The sequence below is a fragment of the Nyctibius grandis genome, chromosome 7, assembly GCF_013368605.1.
Source record: "Nyctibius grandis isolate bNycGra1 chromosome 7, bNycGra1.pri, whole genome shotgun sequence".
Lineage (NCBI taxonomy): Eukaryota > Metazoa > Chordata > Aves > Nyctibiiformes > Nyctibiidae > Nyctibius > Nyctibius grandis.
This window is the reverse complement of record NC_090664.1, coordinates 50,388,403-50,412,164: the sequence shown is the minus strand read 5'-3', so window position 1 is coordinate 50,412,164 and position 23,762 is coordinate 50,388,403. Positions and strand designations below refer to the sequence as shown.

The 23,762-nt window shown below is 40.4% G+C and overlaps 1 protein-coding gene across 3 annotated transcripts in view; it reads left to right on the top strand.

Annotated features, from left to right (window-relative positions):
- RBM33 (RNA binding motif protein 33) overlaps positions 1–22,507 on the top strand; it is a 106,363-nt gene extending 83,856 nt beyond the window's left edge. The window contains exons 16-19 of one of the 3 annotated variants that reach the window (XM_068404558.1): positions 3,953–4,159; positions 5,584–5,772; positions 18,936–19,024; positions 19,222–22,507. In XM_068404558.1, coding sequence (XP_068260659.1) covers positions 3,953–4,159; positions 5,584–5,772; positions 18,936–19,024; positions 19,222–19,270 — 534 coding nt within the window. In that variant the 3' untranslated portion in view covers positions 19,271–22,507. Of the gene's footprint in view, positions 1–3,949; positions 4,160–5,583; positions 5,773–6,623; positions 6,804–18,935; positions 19,025–19,221 lie in introns of those variants that run through there. The other 2 variants (XM_068404557.1, XM_068404559.1) reach the window with 2 other exon arrangements.
- Positions 22,508–23,762: the final 1,255 nt, after the last annotated feature.

The following is a 23,762-nucleotide window of genomic DNA, read 5'->3' as shown; positions in this document are numbered from 1 at the left end:
CTATAGAGGGGGATTAATCAATTTGCTCACTACAGAATGCAAGTTGGTGATACCATTCCTTCGTAGGGTTTAAGAATGAAAATAAGATTTGATCTGTCAAATTGCAAGCAGCTCTGACAGTATCAATAGGCATTTTTATCAGTACATTTTAAAGCATTTGTTATAAATAAATTTGTCCTGCTAATGTTAGTGGCAAATAAACTTCATCTTCATTGTAAAACTGTCGTAATGATTATGATAGCTTCAGCTTGCTAAATTCAAGCAGTCCCTCATAAAATTCTGCTTTTAGAATTTGTGGTCTCATACTGACAGAATAGTCTTTATGTTTCTCAAAACACAACACTGACACTATATATATATATATGTACGTGAGAAAGTCTCACTATTTAAAAACAGCCTCGATAAGTATCAGGGAATCAGTTCTAAAATTCATGGCCATTGAATAGTGTAATTTCTCTTTTTTGTTAGTCCAGTTTCAGATCAAACTGTGCAGACTCTTCCACAGTAGAAGTCTGAAAACCATTTACCATGTAGATCAAATCCTTTTGTGCATCAAATTGTATGAGTCGGGCCATGATGATGAATAGATGCATCTCTGAAAAATTTAGTGTTGCCCTGTACATCCCAAAGTGCTATAGAAGAAATCAGATAAAAATGTATTTTGACAAGAGAAGACTTAAAATTTTACTAGCTCCTTCTGTTGCTACATGTTTAAATTTGGAGAGGGGAGTGATGTAAGCTAATGAAAAATTAGCAATACAGAAATTGTCTTTAGGAAGAGCAAAAGGTGATTTCAAATGAGCTGGAACTGAGACTTTTAAGTAGAAGAGGTGCTAGCAATTTAGCTTCTGTGGTTTAGATGTCATTTTGAGTAGCTTCTGCAATACAGCTTCAGTTCACTTACGTGCTTGCCTGTAGCTTTGCTGTGTGTTTTGACTTACCTTCTGGGTGCCAGCTTGTTGTATACCTCATCAGTGAAAATCAGGAGTCAGCATATGTACAGTCATCTTTACAATCATACCTCTTTTCCTCCAAAATGCTAATGTTCTCATAAGAACGTGTGACCTCTAAGTAATGTTCTGAGGTTTTACAGCTTTAAGTCCAGATGTTAAAAGCTCTTTGTGGGTGTTTTTCTTGACTTAGTTCTTCATGGTGCCTGAAGAAGCCACTAATTGTCTTGCATAGTAGTAGTTTAAAGGGTGATGTTCGTGGTGAGTCTAATTTGCCACTAAGTACTACTACATAGGTTGTTCATTTTGGCTTGTATAGTGTTTGTCCTTGCACTGTCATGTCTTTAACCAGTGAAAAAGGCATGGGTGATAAAATTTGTTTTCTGAGGCTTTGTTGTTTTGCTTATTAGGCCCATAGTGACGTAGGAGTCACTTTTGGTTTTGATTTTCTTAAGAAAACCACCAAATTTTGTGTTCAGTTGAAGCCAGGGCTACCTGTAACGGGAAACAATGTACTGCTGACTGGCAGGGAACAGTCAGTCCTTGAGCACCAAGTCGCTCACTCACGGATGTCTCTTGAGAAGCAGTGCTGCACGTTCATATCTTCTTCCCCTCTTCCAGTCATTTCAAACAGCAGTAGATGTTCAGAGCAGTAGTATAAAAAAGGGTTTTGATCCAGTTGCCCTTTCTTCCTTCTTGTTGCAGGAACAAGCAGACCTTGCTCCTTCCCCTTTTCTTACTATGGACTTTCTTTGTTGTCTTGTATAGATTTTCTTATTTCTGAAGTGTATTAATTCATTAAAAAGTCTGGAGATGTTTCTACCTTTTCAGACTTTTGTAGGAGCATCATGCTAGCAGTGAAACCTAAAGGTGGCATATGAGACCTCAGCAGGGAACAAACCCCATCAAATTTTTCATCAGTGTGAACCAATGTTGTGTGCTTTTGCCTTTGACTCTGTTAATAGTTGTGTGTTTAGTTTATACAGATTTATTTGGTGATAATTTGGCTTGGTAGTTAAATATTGGGTGGTTGTTGGCCATCCCAGGCTTTTATGAGAAATGATCGTTTCCTTTTGAAGTTTCAGTAATGAGCGTGTTGGATGTGTTTCGTACCTGAGGGCTTCGCTCTCGGATGCTCTTCCTATGTGCTGGGATCGCTTTTTCGTTTGGAAAGAAATGGTTGCAAATATTTACGGTTGTTTTTCTGCAGGCAGTTAGCAGAGATTAGATTTTAACTCCCAGTTCTTCAGTTTAAATTCCTCCTAGAATTTTTTTTGCTCCTTTTAGTTTCATCATCTTCCAGCTGCTGTAGGGTTGAATAAAAGAAATTATCTGGCCAGGGCATAGGGCTTATGGTGATGCTGATATTAGAACTAATACTAAAACGAGGAGGATTTAATGCTGGTTTTCTGGTAAGGTTTTGTTTGTGTGCATACGTTTGGGTTTTTCAGAAGAGGAGAGCTGTTGCTTTTACACTTTTGAGCAGTAATTGAAGAGAGAGACTCTGAAGAAAAAACTTTATAATTTCTCACTAGTTACTGCTCTCAAAGGTTTATATACAAAATTTTCTTTGAAGCCATGGAGCCATTGAGTTTAGCAGAGAAAAAAAAAAGTATTTCATTAGAAGTGGAAGAAACAGATGCAGTTTTCCATTGCTTTCTTGTTTTGGACAGTGTGGATGAAAGCCCTTAAGTGGGAAGAGCTTAAAGATTTTCCCGCTGACAGATTGTGCTTTTGAAGTGTAGATGGTGCAAGGGGGTGACGAAACATGAAGCCCTCTGGTTTGTGACGTGTTACAGATGCAAAAGGAGTTTTGACTTGTCGATATTTAAGGAAAGGGAAAAAAACCCTATGTAAATACACATGCTTTCATGATTTTTTTTTTCCCTTCAGATGTGCCTTCTGTTTGAGAGGTTTTGCAGGATTACCTGAGGTGGGTTAGGGTCTTTGACGAAGCCTTCTGTGTGCAGGTATAATGTTACTAGTATTTGAGTTCTAAAGTTGGAGTCCAGTTAAGGTATAGATAGTGCTGTTGAAACCATGCAATAATATGACACGCTTTATAGGTGCAAAAGTATGTGATCATTTGTTGGTCTCTGCTGTCACTTAATCCAGGGGATGTTTTTCAGGGACTGAGCTGATCTGGATAGCAGGACCCAAATTCAAGAATCACCGTTCTGTTTGTAGTAAAAGCTGAACTGTTCGGGTAGAGACAGTGGAAGGGAATAATTTCTTTCTTAGTGCTTTCAGCTTACACTTTTACTGTGCTCGATTGCACTGAGAGATGTAGTGGAAAGAGCTACATTGGATGAGAGAGACACTGAGGTGGTATTTCATTGTGCTTGTGATTATAAATATGTGTAATAAGAGCTTTATAAAACAAACAAACAAAAAAACCTTGGGGAAGAACTGTTCCAAGTACAGACAGTGTTTGAGGAAGGACACTGCTTACAAGGCTGCTGGTGTAGAAGTTGGCGGAATAAGTATGTGCTTCAAAATAAATGCCAGTTTTTAACCAAAGAGAGGCTGGAGTTTTAAAGATGAGCAGAGTATATGCCTGGTTCTTCCAGCCTTCACAGTTCTTTGCTCTTTTTTCTGCAATGTGTACGCCTGTCTCTAAAAAAAAAAAAAAAAAAAAAAAAAAAAAAGTAATAAAAAATAGTGCACACCATAATTCACGTGTAACCCTGGAAGGAAGGATGATTCGGAAAGAGAAGTGAAAACAGCTTGCTTGCTTTGTATGTGAAAAGACATTATTGAACATTGTAGTTATAATAAAGTCTGAACAAAGTAAATTGTACTTCAGATACTGTGGATTTGTTTTCGGCTGAAGCATAATTTCCAGGCTGAGCCCTTACACGTGGCCGCCACTTTGCTTTAGCAGGCAAACGGCTGGGCGCTCTCGGTGCGCTGACTGAGCTGGATGTGGCAGGAGGTCGCTCAGGGCGAGGGTTTGCAGTGCCTGGACCCTGAGCCGCCTGTTGTGTTGTTGATTTCAGCAGGGGGGAGAGGATGCTGGCTTTTTTCACCCAGAGGGCCAGCCCCAGCGGCCTCAACAACCCCTGGAGCCGAAACAGCAGCCAGTGCGGAAGGTCACATTGACACAGGGAATGCAACAGCAGCAGCACCATCAGCAGCAGCAGGCACAGATCCATTCACCAGCTCCTCAAGGAGTCAAAAACATCCAGGGAATCCATCAACCTAAAAAGGTGATTTTTAGATGCATATGGCTGCCACAAGTTTTACTGTCTAGCTGTGTTGCTCTATTAATAATTAGCATTCTGTTTGTCAATTGCTAGCGCAGGGCTGCATGACCCAGGGGATGCAAAATTGCATATAAAGCTTTCAATCTAGAGAGGCCTGTTGGTACCCTGCACAGACTGGAGATGCCTGCAGGTCGTTTCATCTGCTGACTTTCTGGCCAGCACAGTTACTCCCTGGGGGAAATGCCTGCGTCCCGAGGGGAGCTACTGTAGGAGATGGTATCCAATGTGCTTTTGGGCTTTAAAACCAAGAATTGTTCTGAAGTTGTGCTTAAGCTTTTATTCTGGCTGTTTCCTGCATAAGTAGGAGCACACAGCGACTGTTTCAGGATGCTCTTTGGTCGATCCTCAAAGTTGGTACCATTCAAAATAGTTGGTGATCTCATAACTGGATTTTCGCACTGGTCGTGCATTGGGAGGAGGCAGGGGGAGGATTTGGGTGGCACTGGCATGTGCCTTTGCATTTGCAAACTGGCATGCTCCCTGAAAATACCTGGGGTTTTGGCTTTTAAGTTATATCTTGGTTTTGAACTGTTGGCCGTAATCTTCCTGCTTTCCTTGCTGATGCGGAGGGGTGCAAAAAGTCATTACCCTCCATAGGCTTTTCAAGTAGGAATTGAGAAACCGTGTTGAGTGTTAACTCAATGTTAAGTGTTAACTCTGTTTAATGTTTGTTACCCTGTTTCAGTGTTATTTTTTCTCTCTTCAACTGTCCAACCTTTAATTTACAAGAATTAAATCCACACGTTTCCTGCTCCAGAGGATACTGTGATGCCAGATCCTACAGGATTTGGGGGAAGGGAACTTTGAATTTTAAAGTTATTTGCCATGTGCAAGTACTCCATCCTGATAACAGCCCAAGAGTTGATAGCATTAGAGGCTGGAGGCACTTAAAGCAGTTTGCTGGTCTTGTGGGTACATTAAATTTACCCATGGGTTGAGAAGAGAAAAGGGAGAGGGATCACTGGTTGGGTTTTTTTGGCCAGACTCAAAATACAGGAGCTTAACCCACGCTGCTAATGTGAGCAGTGTTGAAAACTAGGTTGTATATTTTGGTCTGAGACCCTCCATTGCTTGGTTGCTCTGTACTAACGCTGAGGCTTTTAGCCTCAATGAAATATATATATATATATATATATATAACCCAGTATATAACTTGGTGTCCTTCTAAAAGAGGTTTGTATAAGCAGTGGATGAATGTGTTAATAAGTGACCTTTCAAATCAGTGAACAGCAACAAGCTCTTTTAAATCAATGTGTACTTTAATCAAGTTTCTAAGTAAATCACCAACTTCTATATCATCTGTCAAATGCAGTGGGCAGAAGCACTAGGTAAGTAAATCAAAATACTGTTACTTTTGTTGTTGGCAGGTCATTATGCACGGGAGAGGCAGAGGAGTAGCAGGCCAGATGGGCCGAGGACGCTTGATGCCAAATAAACAGAACCTGCGAGTGGTGGAGTGCAAACCTCAGCCCTGTATTGTGTCAGTTGAAGGGCTTTCTTCATCAACTACTGATGTCCAACTGAAAAACCTGCTGATGTCAGTGGGACCCATTCAGGTAGGTCAACCTCGGTTTATCATTTTTGTGCCAAAAGGCTTTCATTCCAGAAAGCTCAATTAATTCCCTGACACTAAATACAATGTGTGTTTATTGGTAATTTATGTTTGAAGGCACCCCCACCCACACACACTACACCTGGTAGCAGAGACAAGCACGTCATGATATTGCGGCACGGGAGGTACAGTAGGATTTTGCTAACCATCACATTCCTGCTGCAAAAGAGTCTCCTTCATTTTGGAATTCTTGTACTATCTGTGTTATTTTCTTAGACGATACGAGCATGTCCGTTCTATGAGGTTGTTTAAGACAAACGATCATATCAAAGCAAATATATTTTTGGTTGCTGTCCTTGTTTTTATTGTTGACTTGCACCTGTCCTCTTTGTTTTTTTTTGACATTCACTTATTCCTGTCGTTGCAGTCCTGGGGTAAGAGCACTTAATGACCATTACCCAGGGGAGATTTTGTACCATGTAGCACCATCTACTTTTTCAGATGAAAACAGAGTCTCCTTTGAAGGATTTGCTTTACAATTTATTTTTTTCAGAAAGTTCTCTTTGGAAGGGGCCTATGAGCAAGGTTATAACACACACACACACACGCGCACACACACACACACACACACACACACACACCCCACCCCCCCACAAAAAAGTAAAGCTTCTGTGTCTAACTGCCTCCTGGAACTGATGCATCAGTTAAACTGACTTTAGGAAAACAGGAGGTTTTCAAAGCACCGAAGGGCTTAGGAGGCCCTGTCTGACTTATTGTTAGTACATTTGAAAATATCAGTCAATGAATAATAAAACATACAGATTAGGAACATTTTTTGTCCTTGATTTTTTTCAGTTATGGGTACTCCTTTTGACAGGATCAACATTTTCAGACAAATGCAATGCATGAATTGGAGCTATTCTGTGAGACGTCGTTAGGAGTGGGATCATCTCTCTGTTGCAAAACACACTGTTCTCCTGAAGATGTACACTCTGCCTCACTTCTTCCTCATTTAATAAATGGAATAATGCTGAATTATTTATGTTGTCAATTGAGAGGTGTAATTTGTTTGTGAAAGCAAAAATACTCTCACAAAATACTTTGTTCCTTTATGTTCTTTAGTACTCTAGGAAATTATTCATACAGTTCCAAAGCACATTTATTCAGTGTTTACTTGCTAAATCTGGCATGAGAATATTAGAAGGAGATTAATAGAAACCCTGCTAGGAAATACTCGCAATTGAGAGAAGTTATTGAGAATGTGCTAAAAAATTTATTTGGTATTTGCTGTTTCATAACTCTTATCTCAGTTCAATATTGCAGACCAACTTAGAAGGGTGTACTTACAGGAAAAAATTGATAACTAATTTTCCAGTGGGATTTGATACATCCCTGTGCCCTACAGAACTTGCGTTGTTGCAGCAGCATCAGGTGTACCTTTGGAAATTATGGTTTCTAGATCATCATCTATTTTCACCTTATCAGAGATCTAGAAGTAGTACTTGAAAGAGATGCTTGAATTTAGCTAACGATGCAGAAGCCTTTTGTGCTAATTCTGCACTTGAATTTCAAGTCGGACTTGTAGAAGGCTAGAATTTTCCTGGCTTTTTTGAGACTGAATGATGTTTCACAAGTGTGGATAGTGAGATCTGCAGGGGAGAAGTGATCCTTTTGTAGAAAGAATGAGAGTGGGACCACCGTATGCAATATTTAGTTGTTTTTTTTTTTTTAATGGTACTGTGACGTACCACAGAAGTGTTAACACACTAAATGAAGAAGAGGCAGCAGCAATTTTAAGTGCTTTGTAAGGCAAGAACTGAAAACGAAGTGTTTGAAAATCCGTGTTGTCCCTGTTCACAGTAATCATTTCTATAAAAATGGTGCTAGGTTTTGAAAGAGGTCAAAATCCCGGAGTGCACGAGTGGATTTTCTTGTGGCTATAAATAAATGTTTTTACTAGTGTTTGTGCTCAGTGCTGTACGAATTCCCCTGCAACTGGCTGTGACAGAGCAGGGATGCTCTACTTGGTTATTTCTTCATTCTTCCTTGAAAATGCATTTCATGTAAGTGAGTTGCAATGAGGAGTGCAGAAGTGAGCCGCTGAAGAGAGCCAAGCAGTGAATGGAAGGGTTCCTTGCCAGGTGGGCTTTGGGGGTTTCATGCGTGAGGACACTTAACTGAGAGGCAAGGACAAGTTATGGCCATGACCAGAGAAAGACATCTCGGGTATTGCAGAGCTCTGATCTTCTAAGATGTAAGTGTTGCAGCTTGATGAACTGAAATAGGAGGGATGGCTGTTGTGAACAAACAGCAAGGTGAGAAACTCTAGCTGCTTTTTTGGAAATTAAGCAAGGTGCCTAGGTTTTCAGCTGATTTGGATGGAGTTCAAGAGACGGAGCAGGTGAAGGTGAGAGTAAGTTGTAGCTGACTCCATCTTCAAGATGTAGTGTATCCTGTCTTTAGCTGTTGACTATATTCAGCAAAACTTTCCTTAATGAGTTGAACTCTGAGACATCAGTTTCTTGAATTTTATCACCAGAGAGTAGAGGATGTATGTCAATCTCATGCTTATTTTTCACAATTGTAAGAGACATTTCAAATCTGACTCAGAACTTGAGTTACCTTCCTGCCTGGATGGTGTCTTGAAATGACATGTGCCAATTATCCAACACCCAAAGCCCTGGTTTTAGGTAAAGATTCCCAAGCTGTAGGACATACACCTCTGATGGTAAGCAAGCATCTTGCTTCAGTGATGTGCAAATGCAGCTGATAAATCTGAATATTGCCTCGTGTATCAATTTTTGCTGCAGTCAAGACATGAATGTGGGAATGGCTGCACTGAGGCATAGCTCCCGGAGAAGAGGAAGAGATACTTCCCAGTGATCTCTCTGCTCTTTGACAACAGGAATAGATCACAAGCACTTGTCCCACCTGGTGGAGGACCTCTGCTCAATCTGCATCTTCCGTGCTAATGCATCTATAGAGCAATTGACCCCACACTAGCTCCTGTTTTCAAATATTGTCACGGTTTAAAGCTGGGCTGGCTATTAAACCTGTGGCAGACGCTCTCTGTTAACCCTCCCCCCCGACCCGAAGGGAAAGGAAAAGGGAAAAGGGAGAGAGACTTATGGGTTGGAAAGTTAAAACCGTTTTAATAAACTATAATAATGAAAGAGTATAATAATAATATTGGAATAATCAAATATATACAAATATATACAAAACCAAGATCGAGCTCCCCCGATGTCGGCCACGTCACCCCCAGCACTGCAGGGCAGGCTCCGGGAAGGCCCCGGCTGGGCCCAGCGACAGATGGGAACTGGATTCAGGGATGCACGGGTCGGGATCGGGGGCAGCAGGAAAACGGACGGAGTCCTCTTCGGACACCGGCCAAAGGCTCAAGCCGCAGAAACAGCCTAAAGCAGCAGAAGCAGCCCAAAACCAGGAGGCGGAAGGGGCAGGGGCCAAGACCCTCGTGATCCCCCCACTTTATACTGAGAATGACGTGTATAGGGTGGAATGTCTTCGTTGGTCAGTTTTGGGTCACCTGCCCTGTCCGCTCCTCCCTGCAGGTGTGACCCCCCCTTCTGCCCTTCACTCGTAAGCAGTGAGGAATTTAGCAGTGACCTTGGTTTCTCTAAGACTAAGTACAGCAAGAGCCTTTCTGCATAACATCCCTACCGGTGCCTCAGTGATAACTACAAACTTCGAGCATTATCAGTCCTAGAAGCAGACACTGTCTGCAAAACACACAGGTAAGTTTCAGAAAGTGCAGTTACTTAGAAGAGACTTAGCTGAAAGTAAAAATCACTGAAAGGAAAATTGGCCTGGTTTAGACTAAACCAGGACAAATATGTAGCTTGACTCCCGATTTTGTTTCAGTGTGCTTATCCTGCATATGTTTTCTCAGGAAGAGGATCTTTGCTGACATAACAGAAAGTTTTAACGTATTTATGGAAAAAGTCTGTAATTTATCAATGGGGTGAATGGGGAGGAAGAGATGACTGTTTTCTGGGGTACAAAAGGGTTGGATTTTTATTTTTAGCTTTTTCATGTCAGTATCATTATTGAGGTACAATACCTCGCACAAACCTTGGGGAGGGAAGTTGAAAACTTCCCTCGATCTATGATGTTCAATGCTCCTGGTTTTGCCATCAGCTTGCATTGAGGTGGTGGTTCTGTGAGTCAGGATTTGGGAATAGCTGGGCATGCATAAGAGAAGGTGAAGGAGACTTTTACAGTTGAAGTTGGACATTCACCATTTTTTCACTTTCATACACCAGAAATGGAGAAAATTATGTTTTCCTGTATGTGAGCTTTGAAATGACCTCTATTGCCTAGTAACTGAAGACTCTTTTAATTCTCATCCTTGCTTCATTAAAGCTGCTCTGTTATTAACATAGGAGAAAAAATACCATTAAGATTCTCAAGATACTGAATAGATGAAAATCTTTGGGGCTCCAGGAACAACCCCTTAGTCATAGCTGCATTTTACAAATCAAACATGATTAAGTTAGCAGGAAAAATGCTTCCTTTCAACATATGGTTTGCTGTCAGACTCTTTTCTGGAGAGGATGAACTTCCTGTTACAAATAATACTCCTGCAGTAAAATCTGAGTGCTGAATCTAAAATAATTACATACTATAAATAAAATCATGCATTCCAAAGTGTTGGAAAGTAGCGAGATTTCTGAGCACACCACCAAAATAGAGCCTTCTGGGGACCACACTGGAGCAGTGGCATTGCGTACACATCCATCCAGAACCACTTGCCAAAGTAGATGACTCATAAGTTGCAAAGGTCATGAAAAGCCTAGAGCATTTTTTGGTGCTCTTGAACTCGAATTTAATGTTTATACTGTCTAAAGAGGCTTGTGTTCAGCTTGTTATTGCCACCTTCAGATTTTGTTGTTTTTTTTTTTTCTTTTTTTAGGATGGTGGCAGGTAGAGGGGCTTGATTGCTACATCTCCAGATAATTTGAGTACTCAGTGATCATTCTGTGGAGGTGATCCGTCATCCTCTTTAATCATATTTTCATAAATCAAATAGTTGCAAACATAAAACATGAGTGCAAAATTTCAGTATTGCTTTGTGAAGATTTGTCATAAATTCTCATGTTAAAAAAAAAAAAAAGGAAGTCTCGAAAAACTCTACAGTTATATATCAGAGGTGATGAGAATGCTGCGTCTGTAGCTGTATTTTGAGTAGTTTTACAAATATGAGTTTATTGGTGTACTCTGATAACGTAGTCATTTCTGGTCTCAGAAGGGAAAAACAATTGCCTTGTTGATGTGCTTCCCTTCACTTTCTTAGAGTGTTAGTGCTACCTAGTGCTCAGTTAGGGTAAAGACAACTATCTGCACTGACGCTGTTTTCAAAATCAATTAATTTATTTTTAGTTTAAAGGCCTATCGGTGGAGATGACAAACATGCATGGATGAGTGTGCCCAGAACGTGAGTGCTCCTCCAGGATCAACAGCAGGGTGGTTCTCTGTGTGACAGGCCACACAGGGCTGGTGTGGTGACCTGTATGGTCTTGACCTGCCTGTAAAAATGTTTTCAGCCGAGATTTTTTGCCAGCTTCATTGACTGGGAGAAAACACAGGCAGTCCTGCTCCATCCTTGGGGCTCGGGGAAGAGAAGAGCAGCTCCGTAATAAGCCTGTCTAGTTCAGTCCTGCAGTAGAGCAGTATATGAGCTCGAGATGTCCATCTCAATGACAGGAGATCATCTTCTCATCTTGCAGGTGGAGATGGAAAGCTGAGCACTTTTAAAGGTGGATAGTAGGAAGTCAAAGGTGGCAGGAAGGAGGAACAGAAGGTGGAAGAGATCAGTTGCAACAGCTGAGGATAAAATAAATACATTCTGCCCTTACTTCCATGCCTGTTGGTAATGGCTAGGAAGTGTTGATCCCAGGAAAGGTACTTCAGCTGTCAGGAGATTGTGAAGATAATAAAAATGTGTCTGCATTTGTTAACTGGGGGGAAGAACAAATTGAATTAATCTTTCTTTTTAGAAAGTGCCTGCCATGCTTCTATGCCAAAGTGACCCACTTAGTAGATGAGGGCAGGGCTGTGGATGTAGTGTATCTAGACTTCAGTAAGGCATTCGACGCTGTCTCCCACAGCATCCTCCTAGACAAACTGGCTGCCCGGGGCTTGGATGGGTGGACTCTTTAATGGGTTAAAAACTGGCTGGATGGCCGAGCCCAGAGAGTGGTGGTGAATGGGGCAAAGTCCAACTGGCGGCCGGTCACTAGCGGTGTTCCCCAGGGCTCAGTTTTGGGGCCGATGCTCTTCAATATCTTTATAGATGATCTAGACGTAGGGATTGAGTGCACCCTCAGTAAATTTGCAGATGACACCAAGCTGGGTGGGAGTGTCGATCTGCTGGAGGGTAGGAAGGCCCTACAGAGGGATCTGGACAGGTTAGATAGATGGGCCGAGAGCAACGGCCTGAGGTTCAACAGGAACAAGTGCTGAGTCTTACACTTCAGCCACAACAACCCCATGCAGCGCTACAGGCTGGGGGAAGAGTGGTTAGAAAGCGGCCCAGTGGAAAGAGACCTGGGGGTGCTGATCGACAGCCGGCTAAACATGAGCCAGCAGTGTGCCCAGGTGGCCAAGAAGGCCAATGGCATCCTGGCCTCTATTAAGAATAATGCAGCCAACTGGTCTAGGGACGTGATCGTCCCTCTGTACTTGGCACTGGTGAGGCCGCACCTTGAATCCTGTGTCCAGTTCTGGGCCCCGCACTTCAAGAAAGATGTTGAGGTGTTGGAGCGAGTCCAGAGGAGGGCGACCAAGCTGGTGAAAGGTCTGGAGGGTCTGCCCTACAAGGAACGGCTGAGGGAGCTGGGGTTGTTTAGCCTGGAGAAGAGGAGGCTCAGAGGTGACCTTACTGCAGTCTACAACTACCTGAAGGGAGGTTGTAGCAGAGTGGGAGTCGGCCTCTTCTCCCAGGCAGCTAGCGATAGGACAAGAGGACATAGCCTCAAGCTTCGCCAGGGGAGGTTCAGGTTGGACATTAGGAAGAATTTCTTTTCAGAAAGGGTCATTAGACATTGGAATGGGCTGCCCAGGGAGGTGGTGGAGTCACCATCTCTGGATGTGTTTAAGAAAAGACTGGACATGGCACTTAGTGCCATGGTCTAGTTGACGGGGTGGTGTCAGGGCAATGGTTGGACTCGATGATCCCAGAGGTCTCTTCCAACCTAGTTGATTCTGTGATTCTGTTTGCCTTGTTGCAGAGCAGGTTGGATCACCACACTGGAGGTGGTGTTGGTTAGGAAAGTTTACACTTTCTTTTTGCATAGACCCTTTTTTGACGGCTTCATATGGACTGCCACTCCTAATCCCAAACTCACCAATGAACTGAATGTACAGTCTGTTAGGTCGTCTGTTTACATCAATGAAAGAAATTAAAGGAGGAAACTTTTATTTCCCATGTGTCTCCTATAATTGAAATGAGTGCTTGCTCCAGTCTCACTCCTACCTGCTTGGTTTCCATCTCCCAGTGCTCTGTTATTTCCCTTTTAACTTCTTCCTCTCTGTGCAACCTCTGAGAGTTTTGGTGTCAAAGATGTTTGCTTTCTGAAAGAGATCTCTTGCTTTCTACTCATGGATGTCCTGCTGCTTGTCTCAAGGCTCTTCGATTTGCAGTGAAGCCAAACTAGAGATTGTTGTGCTGCTGTTACCTTACAGGCTTTTCAGTATTATTTTCACTGACATTGTAAAAATGTAGATTTAATTACAGAGCGTGTGTGAAGGAGAAATTTGGGGCAGTGTAGGTCTGCAGGCCTAAAGAAATGTCTGCAGAGGGAATGGTCCTTTTATGATATTGATGCTTTAGTCACTCATAATAGTTCAGTTGCAGAAAAAGCCAGGGTTTGTGATGGGTTTTTTTTAATTGTGTAATTAGATAGTATGTTTTAAAACAGTTGTAGGCAAACGCTCAATCAAAAGCATGAGTGATCATGAAATATTGGTTGGTTGTTGCATTTTGCATTCAACACAAGATCCGCACCTTCCCATCACAGTGCCTAAGAAAGCAGAAAAAGGAGATAATCAAGACAAGTATGAGCTCTATGCTGCCTGAATCCTTTCCATATAAAATACTCCTTCTCAGCCTAAACCATTTTTTTTTTATTTTTAATGCTGGGAGTGTGTCAGAATGTAATCTTTCTTCTCCAGAGTCAAATGGGAACATGCCCAGAATACCCCATCAGGCTGATCTCGGGAAGTGCTGTACATTAGATCTGTACGCCTGAATCTGTAAAGTAACCAGTCATTTGAAATCCCCTGGAAGTTATTTTGTGTGTTGTCAATCCTTTACACCTGAGTGGATCTGGGAAGGGGTTTTCATCCTCTGCTGATCGTCTGACTAGGTCAACTTAAAGAGAAGATGTGAATGAAGTTGTTTTCTGAGAGCTGTGACGTTTGGAAGGATTGTGATATTTCAGTTTAGGAATTCATGATAGAAGGAGATTCTAGTGGAGCACAGTGTGGCAACAGGGAGTCTCCTGTGGAGGAAACATGAGTGTCCCACCATTAAATGAGAAGTCAAGTGATGCTCGGTAGAACCAGCCCGTCTCCAGAGGCAGTGCTGCGTGGCTAGTCGTCCACTGCCTCCCCCGAGTGGCCTTTCAAAATCAGTAGGTAACAGAGTAATACTAAATTCAGATCAAATTCCTAATGAGACATGATACTTTGGGAAAGATAGACTCGTATTTTTATCATCATAACAATGATCATAAGACAAAGAATTACTTTAGTATTATGTATCCTTTGAAAATGAAAGGACAGCTGTCATTAGTACTATATGAAGACCTGTCTGATGCATCTTAGTAGGTGTATTTGGAGTCAAAACAATCAGAAGCTGGTGAAGTAAGTCTTTAAAATAATGCCTTGAACAACATTTTGGAGCTAATAAAATTCCACAGGTTACACAAAAAAAAAGTATTTTCTTCAGACTATTGCTGTTATCATCTAAACGCAGGATCAGCTCTAAACTGCATATCATCCCAAATTCAAGATGACAGCAGTAATCCAGAAGGATGAGTATGCAGTTATTTTACTTCAGGTTTCCAATGAAGTGGAACACTAGTTTGTATTCCCAGCCGATAACCCATCTGCTCAGGGTGGGATGGCAGCAGCTCAGGACCTACACGCTCTGGCAAAATTGTCCCTACTTGTTCTGTGCCTGATGATCAATGCTGTTAAGCATAAAACTCAGGGCTTAAATAGTGTTGCAAGTAAGTAGATACTGTCCCAAAATCAGAACACAAATTTTCAAGAGATCTTTGTCAGCAGGATGAATAATATTCAGTTTTGCAAGTAATGATAGATGAGGATTTGTTTGAAAACACAATGTAGATCATGATTCATGTTGAGATATTAAAAATGTTTGTCAGCAAAGATTTATGGTGTTTCAGACTACAGTATTTCAGGCTATGGTGTTCATGTTGTCAAAGGAACTTAGCTTAGTAATTGCCTTATTTATTTCTTGTTAAAACAAAACCAGAACTTTTTTTTAATGCCTAAGTAAGATGTATATACCTAATATACCTAAACAAATATGAAGTGATTCCGCATCATTTTCACTATCATGCTTTGAGCACAGTGGAGGCTGAGAATTTGTATTAAACCCTTGGAATTAAAATTTTTCAGACAGTTTCCAACTGCAGAAGTATTGTTTGTGTAGTGTTAGTTTATCCTTTTGTTTTACAGTCTTCAGTTCTCTCTTGTTGAAGCGTAGGCATGTGTAACTACGGGAGTTGAGAAGACCCTAATGCTAGAAGTTACTGCCTTACCCCTGGGCTGTGTGAAGGGTGGTGGTTAGGCGGTTCAGTGAAGGATCAGATGGGTTGGCTTTTTGTTTCTACAGTTGTCTGTATTGAGAAGTGAAATTAAATCTGTTAAAGGTGCTTTTCAATAGACTTATCCAAGAATTGATGCCTTGTTGCCAAAGCAGTTGAGTATGAAAATGTATTTAGTGTTTTGATTGCATTTTTTTTTGCTTTGGAAAATAACACAGTAATATAACATAAGAACAGACTTGGACATAATACTCAAATTAGTCAGTCAATAAACTTCATTAAATCATATGAAAGTGTAAATAAGTTGTCTATAATAAGATTTGGATACTTTGCCTTATTTCGCTAATAAGTCTGCACTATACCAGAATGTCTTCCTTTAGTCAGTTTTTATATGCTAATTACTGAGCAACTTCTTAGTAATTTATCATTATGGGTGTATAAACTGGAAAATAAAGTTTTGCTGATGTGCATCTCAGGAATATTAATGCAATAATAGCTCAGTTCTTGTGGAAAAAGTCACTAAATGCAACTTTCTTCAATTGGTCACAATAGGGCTCTGGAGCATAAAGCATTGGGAGAATCTCCTGTGGTAGTTGAGTGAGACCTGGCGTTATTGTGAGGACCAGTTGTCAGCAGGAGGGCTGGAGGTGGTTCAGGAGAGGGGAGAGAAGCAAGTGACAGCAGGACATGCAGGGTACAGCTGAAGGGATGTGTCCCTGGGTTCTTTTCCAGCTCCTCTTGTCATCTTGTTCTCTGAAATATTCGTCCTTTCAGTCGTTCAAACAAGTTTTTCTCATATTAAAAGTGTCGAGTTCTTTGAAAGGAACAGATTTACTTATCTTTTTTTTTAATTGCAATTCAGAGATTCTTTCTTTTCAACTCTTACAAGTCTCTTGTTTCTAAATCTTATTTAATGGCTGTGATTAATTCTTAATCTTCAAAACTTAGTCGTTAGCAATAGGACTTTCTTAGTCCTTAGTTCTTTTCTAGCCAGAAAAGTGGTGTCAAGAGAATATGTGTTAGATACAGTTCTATAAATGATAATAAACTGACATCAGTCAAGGAGGAGAACACAAACTTCAGCACCTCCTTCACCCACTCCAGCAGATAACCTCCAGGAGAACTGCGCTTTGACCGAGGTCTTTCGTTGGTGCTTTGTGCAGCGTGACTGTATTCTTGTTGGTAAAATGTGCTTAGCCTTGTCAAGAGCTTTCTGATTACAAAACCCAAAAACAGTCTGACAAGTGTTTTCTTTTTTTAAAAGCTAAATCCCATTCCTACCCCCTCAGAAACTAAGAAATTGCAGTGACTTAGCTAAACCTTTCCATCGTAGCAGCTTTCCAAGAACTATATGGTGCAAATTAACCTGCTGATGCTTATCAGGTTTGCTGAATCCTTTAACTTTTCCTCAGCATTCACTTTGAAGTCACAGGGGTGACAGAAGTATTAAACTTCTGTGATTTTCCTGCTGAGAGGGAAGTTTCCTGTCAATTACAAGAAGGTGCAAGGTAGCTACTGCCAAAATTAAGTGCTTCAAAATTGCAGATAGTTAAGTTAGAAAGAGCCTAGAGCTGAACTGTCAGGCTTAGACACAAAGAGATATGATTATTGGGTGCCATGGCTCTTGTTAAATAAGCATCTTATCAATGTGAGTCTTACCTGTTCAAAAAAGATACGAGGCGACAATTTTAATAGCAAATTTCATCTAGGCACATGACATCTTGCTTAAAATATGGCATTAGATTGAATTAATAGGGAACACTTGGATTAAAAATTGTTTCACTGAGAGATGTCAAAGTATGTCGCCCTTAAAATGTATCAACAAGTGGGGTTGTATGTGGTTGCCCAAGGAATAGTAGGTTGTCTAAAGATCTGTGGTACTTTTTTCATAGTCTAGATGATGATACAGAGTTTTTGCAGGTGAAGTTTAAAATCCTGGAGACTGAACCATCAGAGTGCTGGAATCATCCAGATGGGGGGGGGAGGGATGCTGCTGAGTTCCAGGCGAGATGCAGGAGCAGAGAATTATGTTTATAGTTATTCACCAGGAGGTTATAATGAAATCTAGAAAAGTTTTGAGGTGCCTATATACATAGGTATATGTGTGTGTGTATATTTGTATGTGTATATATATAAAAATATACATACAGCTCAGTACAAAACTGGATTGGCTTTATGTAGAAACTTATGCACAGAAAAGAATGTTAGTAATTCTTTAATTCTGCATCTGGAGCCGTAAGAACAATTGGAAACACATTCTGTCTTCAATGTGCAGCAGCACAGGCTGTTAAACATCCAAAACTTGCTGTGAGATACTGGAATCACTGTGGCATAGAGCTTTAAAATGACCACTGAAGCCTTCAGAAGATCTGTTTTAACCTAGTTACTGTGAAATATCTGTGGCCTGTGTTCGCAGGCAGTGGGATGACAGGGTCGTAATATTTCTATCCTGAATATTCTGTGGTGCTGAATACTTGTTGCATGTTCTCATTGATTGTTGGGTGTGTACTTACTTCATGTATAAAACTTCCATCTTCTCGAATTTCTCAAGTGTCTTTTTGAAAAATATGCTACTGTAACTGAAGTGCTAACTCAAAGCATCAACTTTAATCTTTGTAAGTCTGATAACTTCTCACTACCAAAGCCAGAGGACTGCTCTCTGGGATCATCTTGGCATTGCCTGGACTTCCTGCTGCAGCAGGGAGCAAGGACACGAGTTCTCCAAAGCCCTGGCAGAGGTGTGCTATAGTTTTGGAGACCTCAATACTATGTAGGGGTTTTTCTGATAGTTACAGCATTGTGAAATGCTACTCTCATGGGAAGCATGTATCAGATGGACTTGTCTGGGTAGATGTGTGTTGCATGGTTTCCCATTACTAGGAAGACTTGGAAGTGATGACCTAAGCCATCTCATTGGAGTTGTGCAGTGGTTAGTGCCTGTCAAACGCTAGCCACTTGTTTTCATTAAAACAGTGTGAAGATGTGCAGTGTAGCGATCAAAACCTACCGCTTCTTTTTCCTGTTTCTGTCCTGTTTAACTTGGAGTTTGTCTGCAGGGTTTGGTTCACCTGTATGGACTGAACTGAAGAGCTGTTGCTTTTGCTTAATGAGGGTGGTCTGGGTTTTCCAGTTGGTACAGTTGTGTAATGCACCAGCTCAAACACCTTCAGCTGGGTCCCTGACTGCAGTCTCAGAAGTCTCTTTCCATTCCCTGGGCACCAATTAGAGAAAATAAGTGTTTCTGAGAAAATAAATATGGCAAAATTTCAATTGATTTGGTACAAAATGACTTTTTAAGAGGAACTGCAAGTGAATATTAAAAATATGTTTTGGCTTTTTGTCTCTGCAGAGTTTACAGATGCTTCCTCAACAACGGAAAGCCATAGCAAAATTTAAGGAGCCAGCACATGCTTTAGCATTTCAACAGAAATTCCACAGGTAAATAATTAAGCGCTGCTGCTGCCTCAGTTCCTTCCCTTCATTCGAAAGATTAAATCAGTCTCCTCTACTCAATGTTTCTCTTAATCCAATCAAGCGTCTGTTTATTAGTGACCTTCATAGAACCTCCTTGTCTGTTCTCCACCCCTAGAATCAGTTTGAGTACCAGGTTTAAATTTCTGTTTAACTTTTAACAGGCACATGATAGATCTGTCCCACATAAACGTGGCACTGATAGTTGAGTGATGTCTGCTGAGAGAAACCCTGACACTAACAGAAGCGTACTGTGGAGCTACACGAGGCACAGTGGCAAAACCATTGCATTGTGAAACCTTTCAGCTTAGTCTTTAATTGCTATGTTGAACTACAGAAAACAGCAAGATGTCCTCCAGAAGAGCTGAACTTGAGAGGATCTGCAAAGGTGGAATTTCTGTTCGTTTGTTCACGTTCTGTTGTAACCACATGGAACGACAGATATTTTTTTCAAAACGCTTTCCATGCATGTAGACACTGTTCTTCAAGATCCTACTGTGTGACCACAGTGACTTGAGAGAGAACGTTTACATCGAAAGATTTGAAAACTTTCTTCATAGCAAAGAATATTTGATAATGGTTGCTCTTATCTTCAGTGTGAGGTATTTGAATGAAAACTCACTTTTCTAAACAAAACATGTTAGTTACATTGTGTATCTGAGAGCACAGAAGGTATTCTTGCGTATATTTAAACGTGGTCTACTTTATTGAGTAGCAGTATGCTGAGAAGCTTTGGAGTTGACACTGGAAAATTGTAGTTTGGATCTTTGTAAATATGTTAAGTCTGTCTTTGCATTTTTCTATTCCAACACAGACTTCCATCTTCTCCTTCCAACTCCACTTATTCCATAAAACCCTCTGTAGGAATAACATTGCTGTATTTTCCCTGGGTTTTCAAAAACAAGGATCTTTGCCTTCAGTAGCATCGTGGGGTAGTGAACTCCCAAGCTGTAACTAGGCTGTTTTAAATGACATTGCCAAATATGAGGAAAAAGAAATATTTAGTGGCTCACTTCAGAAATGTTACACAGGAAGAGTGGCACATTCCTAATAGTTCTTTTGGGCTAGCGTTTCATGATTGCCTTATGCTTTATTTTCATTAGTTTTTTTTTTTTCTTTGAGATTTATTTTGTGACTAATGCTGAACCATAAGAAACCCATAACAGAAAGGACTTGGTTTGATGTGTTGTTCCCAATACATACAGGACTATAAGGGTATTGTGAATCTGGTGGTGAATGTGGCAGTTCCCAAAAATTATGTGCAAACATTATGGAGCTTATATTTTGTTAAAAGTAAAATCCATAATATTTCCTTTTGGTTAGAGCCATCTAGATGGTGTTGCCAAAAGAACAATTTTTTTCAGTTACTTCTGAATAAACGTATTAAAATGTCATCTTTATATTGGATTCCAGTTTTTATGAACATTTCCTTAGTTTTTAGACTGAGCTTTTGCTTCATTGTTTATTTTAGGAGTACTCTTAAGCACTCCACCTACTATTTGAACGGGGGGGACTTACAGAAACCTTATAGGTTTGTTACCTGAGTGACTGCAGAACACCACTATTGGTATGTAATGAAACAGCTGCAAATGGGGTCCAAAGTAGGCATGCCAAGTGTGGAAGGATGAACTAAGCAAGTTTATAGTAGCATAGATTTAATTTGGTTTTTGGAAGATTTAATGGTAACCAAGTCACAAAGACCTAATTGACTGACTTACAGTTTTGGTCTAGATTTTGAATTAAGTAGAAGTTACTAAAACTAATCATTGAATAATAAATACTGTCAAAAGTCTTATAGGTAAAACTTCTCTTTCAGTGAAATAATACAGAATAATGTGGTACTTTGGAAATATTGCACTGGGGAAAAAAAAATTAAAGAATACTCTTAAGCCCATTTACAACTTAGTGACAAGGCACAGTAATATCATAAGAATTTCTGTGTGGGAGTGAGTTTTATGCCTGTCTGTGTAGTTCCCCATTTATGCATAATACTTAATAACATCCAGCAGAGTTACTATACGTAAAGTGCTATTAGTGGTTCAGAGTAGACCCAAGCCCAGGACAGAGAATGAGCCGCAGGTAGGACATGCCCGGTGGGAGCCGACCCTGAAGACTCACGCGAGGTGATCTGCCATGTGCTGTTTAGCTACTCGCACTATGAGCGCTAGGACCCCTACCCTGCCTCCTCAGGTGATGGAGTTCTTATTTTTAAGAAATAAGTGCTTATCTTTAAAATGAGTCATTAAACAGTTATTCATCTCACTGTTAGGGAGCAGCTTCTCTGGAACGAGAAGGTTGGGAAGACACCTCAGAGTAGAGCGATAATAGTGTGTGTCTGGAAATCTGGGTTAGATGCAAAAGCCAGACAGGCCAGCAGCTGAGTTTAGTAGTAGGAACATCTGCAGTTGATCAGCTGTCCTGTCAGAAGCAAATGTTACTGGGGTTAGAGGGTTTCTTGGAGCCTAAGAATATGGGTTTGATTCAAAAGTCAAAGTAGTTTGTAGAAACACTCCTGCTTTGGGTCTTGAATCTATCCCAAAGAGACTGAGGTTCAGCCAGCTTAAGTTTTAACAATTTATATTCAGTTGTTTGGTTTTTTTTTTAAAAAAAATCTTTTTGAGACAAACGTGTGGCTTTGGAATAAAGACATGAAATCGCCTCAGATCTATTTAAATGTAGGAGGCAACGTAATCTATGCCTGTCTAATGACTAGGTGCATCCTCTTTAAAGGCGGTTGCAGTAGATTATTGCTTGTGCATAGACAGAGTACGAGCAGATCGCTGGTGGTGATTGTAGCTGCTTCTTGCAGTACCTGGCTGTCTCACTATATGTAAGCTTACTATATGTATGTATGTCTATATACATTTTATTATACACATACATACATACCACACCCTGTGTCTCTAATACCTTAAAAAACTCAGTAGCAAAAGTAGCGATTAGGTGAGTCATTTGTGAAAATGTTTGTGCTTTGTTAGTTCTCAAATCCTAACTTAGAAGTGGCTCTCTTGGCAATGATCAGTTTGGGTGATACAGCTCGTTTAGATCCATTTGTTGTCTCCTTCCCCAAAAAAACGCAAAGGAAGTAGAGGTAAAGCTAGACGGACGTGTTCTTGCCATGTTCTCTTTCAACACATAGTTAAATCTGGGCATCTTACGTTAACTTTCTTGGAAGATCTGTTGCAACCATTATCTTGTTCTTTCTTTGTCATGCATTCAAAATACGATGCGAAATGGAAAAAAAAAGAAAAGGCATTTAATGTAGTATGTAAATATTGATCTTTTAAAATTAAAATGTTATGCAAAATGCTTACAGTCAACCACATCTTAGCTATTTGTTAGTTTTTTGTGTTGTCTTATCTAAGTTTAATGGATACAGTTCCATAAATGTTGATGTGTTTTTGTGTATATCTTCAAATTTTTATAAAGATGCTAGTAAGTCAATACATATATCCTGATCTGTGTATTATTTGTTCAGTTTTTATTAGCATAATTTTATAATGATTTTAATAGGCAACTCCAGTAGGTGATTATATGGAGCTGACTTTTTTTTTTTTTCAAATTATTTTGTTTTCATCTTGTAGCACTGGAGAATTCACTTTATAACTAATCATATTTTGCCTTGACTAAAAGATTGGATTGGCCATATGATCTGTGGTATTTTAGTAGAATGTTCCACTTTTTTTTATTAAAAAAAAAAATAAATCTCTGTCCTTTAACTTTTGAGGGGAAGTACAGTGCACTGTCAGACCAAGGCGTGGGGTTTCTAGGTTTGTTCCATTGTGCTGTACAAGTACCAGTTAGGTCTGTTGTGTAATATTGTTCTCAAAAGTTTGGGATATTTTGGTTTTACACATAATTCAAGTTGGTCATGTAACACATTGGTTCGTCACAATGTTAGCAGCTGATGCGGCACCTATACTGTATGATGGAACGATGTGCAGTGTTGGAAAAGCTCAGTATAATTGGTGCTGGGCAGGAGGAGGGCAGGTCCGTAGCATCTTTGTAGCTGGAGGAGCTCCCATGCAAATGTTTATCTCTTAAGCAGTGCTAGAGAATAAATTTAGACAGGGATATTGTTCTTGGCTCACTTACATCTCCAGTATGACTTTGGGAAAGAAGAGTGAATACTGGCACCCCCTCTGTAAAGTGTCTTCAAATACCTAGTTTATTCCCCAGTTTAAATCTGAAGATTCATTTCACATTTCCAAATTTCTGTAAAAAAAGTCCTTCTAGTCATTAAAATGCCAAGCAGACTGAGCATTTTGCTTCTTTGATGTTAGGTTTCCCCTACAAGGATATAGATGAGAGATTTTTTTTTTTTATATATATAAAACTGTAGGTTATTTCAGAATAGCCTTGAGGGTCTTCAGGGTCTTCATCGTTTTTTCTTTAACATTATCTAGCTACTTTGAATAAGAAAAAACCTTTTACTAGGTGCTGAGGTTTTTTTATTTTTTTTTTTAAACATAGCATCTTTTATTTGTTTAGCTTGAAATGGTGCTGTTTTCCCAGAGCTACTGTAGGCGCTTCCTACCGTTACCCACAGTAACTGCGTGTCCATATGTGTGTGGGGGTGCGCTGCCCTTACAGCTGGGGTGCGAGGGTGGGCGGGAGGCTGTGGGCTCTCATTTCTTGGGGGTTTTTTTTGCCTGTTTTTTGACTAACTCGGGAGTTATCCTGGATTTGTTCTCTGGTGTAGTAT